A 12,246-nucleotide genomic window follows, 5' to 3' on the forward strand; every position below is an offset into this window, starting at 1 on the left:
GAACCCGTACCTGCTGGCAAAATGCTCAATCCGGCTGTGCGTGTCCGCATGAGGCAGCCTGGGAGATGAGCAGGGCCTGTCAAAACACCAACACACACATCTGTTAGCAAAGTAGATTGTTATGTGTGAATGCTTGGGTGCAACATGCCTTGGCTGGTTTTTGAACTTGGTCAGGCTGTTTGGGTTGAAGGTTTTAAAAAGGTTTCGGGTGATTTTTTTTAGGTAGTCATTATGGATGACCTGCATCATGCAGATGAGTGGACTTGACAAACTACCTGTAGGACACACTGTCTTCTCTCCATATGCACCAGACACTTTCTTATCAACACTCCATATTTCTGGAAATGATGTGCAATTCTTAGTGTGCGAGCTTGACAAGTGAGTGAGCTTGACAAACAACCTGTAGGAGACACACTCTTTCTCTCCATATGCTCACAGGTTGTTGTGTATTTTGGTTTAAATCACCTCAGGAAAAAAATATTTAATGTGTAAACATAATAGCAGCGATGCCCTTGTTGGGTTGTATATAATCTAATATGATTATCTGTTCTTATCAATCGTTGTTTGCCATGTTAACAAGTTCTTAAGTTCTTAACAAGTTCTTAACAAGTTCTTGCCAGGTTAACAAGTTCTTAAACTTCAAGGGGTGTTTGGACAATTTTCAATCTGGTTTCAGACCACATCACAGTACAGAGAGCGCCCTTATAAAGATAATCAATGACATCCGCCTAAATACAGATTCAGGCAAACTAACAGTGCTGGTACTGCTTGATCTCAGTGCTGCATTTGACACTGTCGATCACAGCATACTTCTGGATAGGCTGGAAAACTGGGTTGGGCTGTCTGGGACGGTCCTCAAATGGTTCAGATCTTACCTTGAAGGGAGAGGATACTATGTCAGTATAGGTGACCATAGGTCAGGGTGGACACCCATGACATGTGGAGTCCCACAAGGCTCGATTCTGGCACCACTCCTGTTCAACCTTTATATGCTCCCTCTGAGCCAAATAATGAGAAAGAACCAAATCTCCTACCACAGCTATGCTGATGACACTCAGATCTACCTAGCCTTACTGCCTAATGACTACAGCCCCATTGACACCCTCTGCCAATGTATTGATGAAATTAACAATTGGATGTGCCAAAACTTTCTTCAGTTAAACAAAGAGAAAACTGAAGTCATTGCGTTTGGGAACAGAGATGAGGTTCTCAAGGTGAATGCGTACCTTGGCTCTAAGGGTCAAACAACAAAAAATAAGGTCAAGAATCTTGGTGTGACTCTGGAGTCAGATCTGAGTTTCAATAGTCATGTCAAAGCAGTTAGTAAATCAGCATACTATCATCTCAAAAACATTGCAAGAATTAGATGCTTTGTTTCCAGTGAAGACTTAGAGAAACTTGTTCATGCTTTTATCAGCAGCAGGGTGGATTACTGTAATGGCCTCCTCACTGGCCTTCCCAAAAAGACAGTCAGACAGTTGCAGCTCATCCAGAACGCTGCGGCCAGAATTCTGACCAGAACCAGGAAATCAGAGCACATCACACCTGTCCTCAGGTCTTTACACTGGCTCCCAGTCACATTTAGAATAGATTTTAAAGTATTATTACTGGTCTATAAATCACTAAATGGCCTAGGACCTCAATACATTATAGATATGCTCACTGAATACAAACCTAACAGATCACTCAGATCTTTAGGATCAAATAGATTAGAAATCCCAAGAGTTCAGTCAAAGCAGGGTGAATCGGCTTTCAGCTACTACGCCCCTCGCTGCTGGAATCAGCTTCCAGAAATGATCAGATGTGCTCCAACATTAGGCACATTCAAATCAAGACTGAAAACACATCTGTTTAGCTGTGCCTTTACTGAATGAGCACTGTGCTACGTCCGACAGATCGAACTACTATGTTTTTCTCTTCTTTTTAACTCTTTTATAACACATTTTATCAGCTTTTATTTTATTTTATTTTTATTCTGTTTGTTTTTATTTCTCTTATAATTGTTTCTTTTATTCCTGTTTATGTAAAGCACTTTGAATTGCCACTGTGTATGAAATGTGCTATATAAATAAACTTGCCTTGCCTTGCCTTGCCTTGCCTTGCCATGTGTGAATGAGGTTATAAAATACACATTTCCCTTTGAAGATTTACCGGACATGTTCTCGGGAGTTTGTTTTTCATATCAAACTTGCGAAGTCTGAACTTACAAAGAGAGGATGCAAGACTGAACTGTGTGTAGGCTACTTAATATTGAGGAAAAAGCCCCAAACTTGCGAAGTCTGTACTTACAAGGAGAGGATGCAAGACTGATCTGTGTGTAGGCTACTTAAAATTGAGGAAAAAGCCCCAAACTTGCGAAGTCTGAACTTACAAGGAGAGGATGCAAGACTGATCTGTGTGTAGGCTACTTAATATTGAGGAAAAAGCCTCAAACTTGCGAAGTCTGAACTTACAAGGAGAGGATGCAAGACTGCTCTGTGTGTAGGCTACTTAAAATTGAGGAAAAAGCCCCAAACTTGCGAAAACTGAACTTACAAGAGAGGATGCAAGACTGATCTGTGTGTAGGCTATTTAATATTGAGGAAAAAGCCCCAAACTTGCGAAGTCTGAACTTACAAGGAGAGGATGCAAGACTGCTCTGTGTGTAGGCTACTTAAAATTGAGGAAAAAGCCCCAAACTTGCAAAGTCTGTACTTACAAGGAGAGGATGCAAGACTGATCTGTGTGTAGGCTACTTAAAATTGAGGAAAAAGCCCCAAACTTGCGAAGTCTGTACTTACAAGGAGAGGATGCAAGACTGATCTGTGTGTAGGCTACTTAATATTGAGGAAAAAGCCCCAAACTTGCGAAGTCTGAACTTACAAGTAAAGGATGCAAGACTGATCTGTGTGTAGGCTACTTAAAATTGAGGAAAAAGCCCCAAACTTGCGAAGTCTGAACTTACAAGAGAGGATGCAAGACTGATTTGTGTGTAGGCTACTTAATATTGAGGAAAAAGCCCCAAACTTGCGAAGTCTGAACTTACAAGTAAAGGATGCAAGACTGATCTGTGTGTAGGTTACTTAATATTGAGAAAAAAGCCTCAAACTTGCGAAGTCTGAACTTACAAGTAAAGGATGCAAGACTGATCTGTGTGTAGGTTACTTAATATTGAGGAAAAAGCCCCAATCAGAAAAGCCCCACCTCCGTTTTCAGATGTCTCCATTTTCCCCCATCTACACTGAGACGGAGCAGCAGGTTTTCAGAATGAAAACGGCCTCTCCGGTGTTTTAAAAACGCTCTGTTTTTGGCACTCGAAAACTCCGCCGTAGTGTTGACAGATGGCGTAACCGTAGCAAAACTTAAACGCATTAGTTTAAACGAGGCCTAAATGTAGCCATATGTAGCTCTGGCTACATAATTTGCGATCTCCATAAACGTATATAAGGTTATGTTTTCATAATGAGCCTATGTTGGAAATTTGACATAAACCTTTTTAAAAGCAGCCATCAAAACCAGCCTAAGACCATCATACCACCACAGGCTTGTTTAAGATGTTTAGATTCACCAAGGAAGGAAAGTTATTCTGGACTGCACTGTGTTTAGTCCCACGGCGCTTCACTTATGAACCTTCAAAAGAGCACAACGGCGCTACGGTGTGATTCTCATCAGCGGAGACAGAAAGTCAAACTCACGTCTCGGAGCTCTCCACCTCCAGTACTGATTGAACAGGCAGGTATCCCCTCTGTGGGTGTTTACTAAAATACTGCTTCGAGCGGAACTTGTTCTTCAACGTCTTCGCAAAGTCCCGCATCTTCTCACCTGAGGTCGTCTGGAATGATTCAGAAAGGGAAATGAAAAATGGGTAAGAATGAGCGATTGAGACAAAACTCATCCTCCACATAACATTCCTCCAACAGCACAGAGCATTTGTCTTCCTCCAATCTCCATCTATCATCTCTTGAGGAGCTACACAAAGCTGCTGCGTAATAAAGACACCCACCTATAAAACTCTAGACTGGAGCATGGGAAAACCATTAAGCAAATGGCCCTGTGTCGTATTTCACTGCATGAGATCAATTCAGTTCAATTCATATTTATTTTGCGTAGTGCCTTAGTTATTGAATTAGAAGCCTTCGAGCAAGCACAAAAGCTGCCAGTTGGCAAGGAAGAAGCCGTGTTTGTACCGGGGTGTAGTATTCCATGATGGGATAGTGTAGTTTCTTGCCCTTGGTAGTCCGGCCCGTCAGAAAACACATCTGGCAGATGTCCACATTGAATTGTTTTAGACTTCGGTATCTGAAATACATTGTAATGAGACAGAGACACATTTTACATACAGATATAGATGTGTTCATTTTAGGATGACTGACTATAACAGTTTACGACTAGCATGGTGGATGGTGATGGGTTTGCCAGCAAATTCCACAAAGTGTATAAAAACAGTATTATTACCTTACATTGCCAATCAAAGGTTAAAGGTGCTGTATGTAAGATTGTGATCTTTCTAAAACACAAAAATACCATAATATGTTTGCAGATATTAAAGAAACATGTTAAGTAAAGATTCTTGTTTATCTGAAAAACAATGCTTAAGTCACATATTCTGCTTTGAAAATGAGCATTACGTGCTGGAACGTCAGTCTTTGTTTTGGATATTTTACCTCGCCCAATGCCACTGCAGCCAATTATATTTCAGCACTCTGGGTTGCAGGTGGAAAACAGTGCATTTCATTCATTGAGTCAGGAAGGCTCTCAAGGTACGCATCCACAACCGAAATGTGACCTCCGGTGGACAGTAGCAGACTCCAAAATGAGATGCTGATTCAGAGTTCCACATGAGGTTATTAATTATCAAATAATATAAATATTATGAATGTAAACATTAGGTGAGCAGGTTACATTGTAACCATGTGTCCTCACAACATGCTACATGACGAGATTTGCAGAAATAAGCAATTTGGCTGTTTGTACCAGAGGAAACACATCAGAAATTTAAATACAGCCATTCATAAGCACAGAATAGTGCACTCGCTGCACACTAACAAAATGGTAAGGTTTATAATCTATTTAACACATGTTAAACCTCTTTAACATGATAAAATGTAGATGCTGAATCACTGATATGTGTTGGTTTGCACTGAGTCACAGTTATATAGTATATTTTATTTTCAAGATCTGAGGTGAACTACCTGCTGCTGCTTTCAGTAAACTTTAAAAAATTGTGTATAACATAGCTAAGATGTTTCATGGGAATTAACTCAAAAATTATCTTGTGCCAACCTTTAAGTAATAGAGATTTATCAATAATCCAATTGAGTAAAATAATTTTTCTGGCGACAAAGTTTAATTTATTACACAATTTCGTATTAGCTGATGACAAAATGCATCCATTAGGTAAACCCAAAATTAATGAAACTGGGTCAAAATCCAGCTGCATGTTAAAGGCGCAGTAGGTAGTGCTGCCGCCTCACAGCAAGATGGTCATTGGTTTGAGCCTCGGCTGGGTCAATTGGCGTTTCTGTGTGGAGTTTGTATGTTCTCCCTGCGTTTGTGTGGGTTTCCTCCGGGTGCTCCGGTTTCCCCCACAGTCCAAAGATATGCTCTATAGGTAAATTGGGTGAGCTAAATTATTCGTAGTGTATGAGTGTGAATGAGTGTGTGTGGATGTTTCCCAGAGATGGGTTGCGGCTGGAAGGACATTCGCTGCGTAAAAAAACGTGCTGGATAAGTTGGCGGTTCATTCCGCTGTGGCGACCCCGGATTAATAAAGGGACTAAGCCGAAAAGAAAATGAATGAATGAATGAATGAATAATAATATTAATAAACAATAATAAGGTGATGCAGTATCGCAGTGGGTAGCGATGTCGCCTCACAGCAAGAAGGTTGTTGGTTCGAGCCTTGGCTGGGTCAGTTGGCATTTCTGTGTGGAGTTTGCATGTTCTCCCGGTGTTCGCATGGGTTTACACCAGGTGCAAGTCCAAAGACATAGGTGGTACAGGTGAATTGGGTAAACTAAATTGTCCGTAGTGTATGTGTGTGATTGAGTGTGTATGGATGTTCCCATCGCTGGGAAACATCCATACACACTCAATCACACACATACACTATGGACAATTTAGTTATGCATAATTATGCATAATTACATGCAACTAACCATAAACCTAACAAACATTCTAACCATAGAGTAAATAAATATGTGTAGTTAATTCATATTGTTAGTAGTTAAGTAAATAGTGACACTGTAACATGGTACATAAAGTGTAACCAATTTTTGCAGTGGTTTTAAACAGTCGGTTTAAAAGAAGAGTTTGTCTTTTTGTAGGCTCTTTTTAACAACACCTCTAGAGTTGTGTTTTAACATTTTTTAATCCATTCAGCCAATTTCGAAGCACTTTAAACTTAGCTTAGCATAAATCATTAAATCGAATTAGACCATTAGCATCTCGCTCAAAAAAATAAATAAATATGATCATTTAAAGCTTGACACTTCTGTTGTTACATTTTGATATCCACTTAATGGTGAATAGAAAGTTTAAAGAAACCATATTACTTTTTTATAATAATATATAATCACTTTTGGCTCATTTTAACACTTGTTGAATAAAATAAACAATTGTATAATTCCCCAAAACTTTAAAACTATAGTGTATATATAATTATCATTACTAAGCTGGTATTTTCTCTGTTTCTTTCTTTTTATTTGTTAAATATAACCCTTTCAAGCATATAAAACATTTAGTTGAAAGCCGTTTTATACAGCATCTCTTTAAAGGAAAGTAAGCATAAATAATAGATCAACAAAAACATTATTAAAAATAAAACAAACGAACATAACATAGAACAAAATCTTTTGCCAAATTATAAAGAAATAAATATAAAAGGGTTCACATATTATCTGTTTTTGGTTAATGTCATTTCCAAACACAAATCAAGCCAATAATACAGTTGAAGTTAGAATTATCAGCCCCCCTGTGTATTTTTTTTCAGCCCTCCTGTGTATTTCTGTTTCACCAAGAGATTGCATCTATTAGGTATACCCAAAATCAATAAAATTGGGTCAAAACCCAACTGCATGTTAAAGATCTATTTGGGAAATATATATATATAAAAAAAAAATAATAATAATAATAATAATAATATATATAATATATATAATATATATAATATATATATATATATATATATATATATATATATATATATATATATATATATATATATATATATAAATATATATATATATATATATGTATATATATATATATATATATATATATATATATATATATATATATATATATATATATATATATATATAAAATAACAACAATAATAATAATAATAATAATAATAATAATAATTATTATTATTATTATTATTATTATTATTATAATTACTATTAGTATTTTGACTTCAACTGTATATATAACACATAATATATTACTCCCCATTTAGAATTGTACTTCTGGAATCTCGAAACCTCTGATTAGCTATAAAGAACATGTTTTATTCATATCATCCCACCTGAAGCCCTTGATAGGGCACTGTTTACAGATGTAGCAGCGTGCCTGGTGTTTAGCGGTTTCAGCCACAGTAACGCGATGCAGAACTGGAAGCCACACCACCGACTGAGGCTCCAGACTCATCCACTCCAAGAAGTGAGACAACTCGATTGCTGACTTTCCGGAAACCTGGAGAAAACACACATGAGAAAGACAGCAACAGTTAGCACCATATTGTTCATTGTGCATGCCTAATTAAGCACCAAAACAACTGGCATATTTATCCGTTGAATGAACTTTCTCGATCCATAGGGAATCGCGGAAACAATCGCAAAAGAAGCTGGACCTTGTTACAACGACACGATGGAAAACAGATGACAGGCTATAACCTTAATAAAAGAGGATGAGATAAAAGTCTGGAACGTGCTAAATTCTCATTAAATACGCATCGGAGATACATTAAAGGGTTGATTTCCCTTGGGCGCATTCTGAGGCTCGGGCAAAGCTTTATAATTAACATGAGCATCTCTAGTTTGGCCCTCGGTAGTCACTGGAGTGTGTAGTCTCCTGAGAGGGCATGGCTGTGTATGTGTGCGTCTGTGTGTGTGTGTGTGTGTGTGTGTGTGCGCGCGTGTCCATGTGTGTGTGTGTGTGTGTGTGTTTTAAGCAGCGTTTGTAGTCTGGGACTCAGACCAAAGTCTGCAGTGTGCTGGAGTCGAGCTGAACACTCCAGAAGTTTCACTGAAACAACAAAAGGAGATCTTCTAAACAGTCCACGCCACTGGGAGAGCCGAGGGTTTCTCATGAGATGCTTCATAACTTCAAACAAAGTGAAATCAGTCTTTTCATCTAGACACACGCTGGCCAGCTGAGCCGCATCATTGTCAGTCTGTCAGGATTAATGAAGCAAAAATTGGGGGAATTGGAAAGCACTGATTGGCAGCGTGGTGGCATTTTGGACATTAATAATAATAATAAAATCTAATCATGTGAGTCTGAGTTTGTGGATATGCTCTTGAATGGAACGAGATTTAATTAAGGGGTGACACATATGAGAATGAAAGTTTTAAGGCCATTTTGCAGGAAACCTGAGGCCTACACCAGTTTCGTAATTAGGCTGTCGGTGAAATGAAATGCTGAAAGGTTACGTTCCATTGAGAAGCACACCTACATTTTCTGAATTACCGCCTCGTAAGAGTAATGAGAGATAAGATGATGCCACCTGGTATTACTTATTAATCATTCCTTAGATTGAATTATTAAGTCTAAAACATAGTTGACAATAAGTGTGTTAAAGCAAAAGTCAATTTAACATACATAGTTGTGTTTCGACACAATTCATGGCTTATTGTAAGTCATTTTACCTACCATTAAAATGTAGGTACCATTTGTCTCCCAAAGGTGCTCTATTGGATTGAGTTATGGTGATTGTGGAGGCCATTTGAGTACAGTGAACTCATTGTCCTGTTTAAGAAACCAGTTTGAGATGATTCGCGGTTTATGACACGGCGCGCTATCCTGCTGGTAGTAGCGGTCAGGATATGGGTACACTGTTGTCATAAAGGGATGGACATGGTCAACAATACTCAGGTAGGCTGTGGCGTTGACACAATTCACGATCGGTACTAATGGGTCCAAAGTGTGCCAAGAAACACCTTTACACTACCACCACCAGCCTGAACTGTTGATACAAGGCAGGATGGATCCATGATTTCATGCTGATGACGCCAAATTCTGACCCTACCATCCAAATGTCACAGCAGAAATTGAGACTCATCAGATCAGGCAACGTTTTTCCAATCTTCTATTGTCCAATTTTGATGAGCCTGTGCGAATTGTAGCCTCAGTTTCCTGTTCTTAGCTGACAGGAGTGGCACCCGCTATGGTCTTCTGCTGCTCAAAGTTGGACGTGTTGTGTGTTCAGAGATGCTCTTCTGCATACCACGGTTGTAACGTGCTGTTATTTGGAGTTACTGTTGCATTTGCCTTTCAGCAAGGCATTTTTGTGCCCACAGAACTGCCGCTCACTGGATATTTTCTCTTTTTTGAACCATTCTCTGTAAACCCTAGAGATGGTTGAGCGAAAAAATCCCAGTAGATCAGCAGTTTCTGAAATACTCAGACCAGCCCGTCTGGCACCAACAACCACATTCAAAGTCCCTTAAATTACTTTTCTTTCCCATTCTGATGCTCAGTTTGGACTGCAGCAGATCGTCTTGACCATGTCTACATGCCTAAATACATTGAGTTGCTGCCATGTGATTGGCTGATTAGAAATTTGCGTTAACAAGCAGTTCAATAATTTCTTTATTAATTGATTCATTAATTAATTTATTCATTCATTCAAATAGAAACTGTTAATTAAATACTACACTAGATTACAAACACTATTATTATTTGTTACTGTATTTTAATTGTAAGAAAGAAATACAGGCTTGGTAAGACTTCTTTCAAGAATATTAAACTGTCTACATTTATTAGACATTGTCCACAAAAGTAGTTTTCCTTTTTTTAAAAAGGTTTAAAAAAAGGATTTTTAATATTTATACTAATTAATTAATTTTTTGGATAGAGATGATTGGGATTATCTACCACATATTAAAAACAACTTGTTAGTATAAATATATTTTTATATTAATTTTATAACTTTTTAATTAATCTTTATATAAGCTTTCATTGTAATAATTATATTATATTATCTTTTAATAATTTGATAAAGAAGGGACATACATTAACATATTTATACAATGTGTTTAGAGAGCTCTTAAGAATGTTAATAGTATGCAAAATACTCACTGCCATTAGAAAACCATTTTAAAAATGTGCCTCTTACTGCAAAATACAAGTTCGATGTGTTCAAGGTCTTATTGTCACTATTCCAGAATGTTAAGAATATCAGGAATAAATGGACATCATACTTTTCATATCCCAGTCATATATGATTGATTTCAGATATTGATTTCACCAAAGCTTTATAAGCATCTCTGAGCTTCTATCAAAGCATCGTGACCAATATTTTGAGGAAACGTTTAAAAATAGCCTCTGTTTTTTTGCTTCTCTGTTTACTGCCGTTAATGACACTTAAGTTACACACTTCACTTTTAATGGCACAGAAGGAACCTCTATTGTCCCCTTGAGGACGCAAGTTTGATGCAGGCACAGTAAAGGTGAAATCCACGTTTAATAAGTTCAACACGACAACCAAGCATTTGCGTGGGGAACGTTTTCGGTCAGTGACTCACTAAAACCCAATGGAATAAAGTAACAGAACAGCTCTTTAATCTCTGTGCGTTCCATCCCAAAAACCCAGGAGAAGCAGAGCCCAGTTAGAGAGAGAGAGAGCGAGGCCAAGAGAGAGAAACGTGACAGGCAATAAAAGTGAGAAAGGAAAGTGAGAAAGTATGCCTCTGGTACAAATGTTTAAGAAGATTTGCTCATCACAGAGAGAGTGTAGAGGGAGGCCTTTCATCATATCAACAGAAAGTATATCAGAGGAAAAGGGAAAATGAAAGAGGGAATTGGGTTAGAGGAGATGAACGATCGACCAGCCAGAAATAGTGATCTGCTGGTTATTGCACCAAATGCAAGATTGGCAACTGGCAAAATTTTTTTCATTTTTTTTTTTTATATTTCAGCCATTTTCTATCCCAGACTTGCTTACAAACTACACTACAATGATTTTATAGTATAAAGTGTGTAAATGGAGTTTTAACAGAGGTCAGATATGCTATAGACAGAGCACAGGCATATCAGCACAGGCCTCAAGGTATTCTGCTTTAACTGCATGCATTATTGACTTTTTTTTCTTTGCATACTTCCACAATTTTATGGTGTTAAACATTAAATTGAATGATTATGCAGATAAAACAAATATATAGTCAATACATTAGCGTTAAGACATTCGGCAAGGTAGCCCAGGCACGCATAGTTAAATTGACTCCGTGATCATGTCATTAATCCTGTCTGAATCATAAGATGTTTTTTTTTGTATTTTATGTTCACAAAAAAATGAGATCAAATGAAATAAATGTACATATTTAAACTAACGAACACTAATACATTACATAATTTGGCACATTCAGCTAAAGCCTGTTTGGATTAAGCTACGTGTTTTATCAATTGCTAAATTTATTCACACAGAATGTGTTTTTCCATTCATATGTGCAACTTTTCCATAGTTTTCTTTTCCAGGAACATATTGTCCAGTAAGGAAGTGTTAAGTAGATAGCAAAGTAGCCAAGGCACACGTCACAGTCTATTACATTAGTGTTAAGCCATTCCGCAAGGTAGCCCAGGCACGCATAGATAAATTGGCTCCATTATCATGGCTACAAAAATGTGCATTGCTCATTCATCCTGTCTGAATCATCACATGTTTGTTTTAGGTTTTCTGTATGTTATATTCAAATAAATGTACATATTTAAACTAACGAAATCTAATACATTGCATAATTTGGCACATTCAGCTAAAGCCTGTTTGGATTAGGCTACATGTTTTATCAATTGCTAAATTTATTCACACAGAATATGTTTTTCCATTCCAATGTGCAACTTTTCTATTGTTCTTTCTAGGAACACATAATCCCGAATGTTAGTGTTAAGCTGGTTGATAAAGTAGCCAAGGCACACATCACAGTCTATTACATTAGTGTTAAGCCATTCGGCAAGGTAGCCCAGGCGCGCATAGACAAATTGGCTCCATGATCATGGCTCCAAAAATGTGTGCATTTCATTTATCCTGTGTAAATCCTGTGTAACGAC

The 12,246-nt window shown here is 37.7% G+C and overlaps 1 protein-coding gene across 1 annotated transcript in view; it reads right to left on the bottom strand.

Moving 5' to 3' along the window:
• Positions 1 to 12,246, bottom strand: part of drp2 (dystrophin related protein 2) — a 156,351-nt gene that overhangs the window by 28,304 nt on the left and 115,801 nt on the right. The window contains exons 13-16 of the mRNA XM_056471891.1: positions 7,508 to 7,674; positions 4,167 to 4,278; positions 3,675 to 3,811; positions 11 to 76 (exon numbers count right to left, since the gene is read on the bottom strand). Of these exons, the coding sequence (XP_056327866.1) occupies positions 11 to 76; positions 3,675 to 3,811; positions 4,167 to 4,278; positions 7,508 to 7,674 (482 nt within the window). The remainder of the gene's footprint in view (positions 1 to 10; positions 77 to 3,674; positions 3,812 to 4,166; positions 4,279 to 7,507; positions 7,675 to 12,246) is intronic.

Source organism: Danio aesculapii, chromosome 14 (assembly GCF_903798145.1).
Source record: "Danio aesculapii chromosome 14, fDanAes4.1, whole genome shotgun sequence".
NCBI classification, from domain to species: Eukaryota; Metazoa; Chordata; class Actinopteri; order Cypriniformes; family Danionidae; genus Danio; species Danio aesculapii.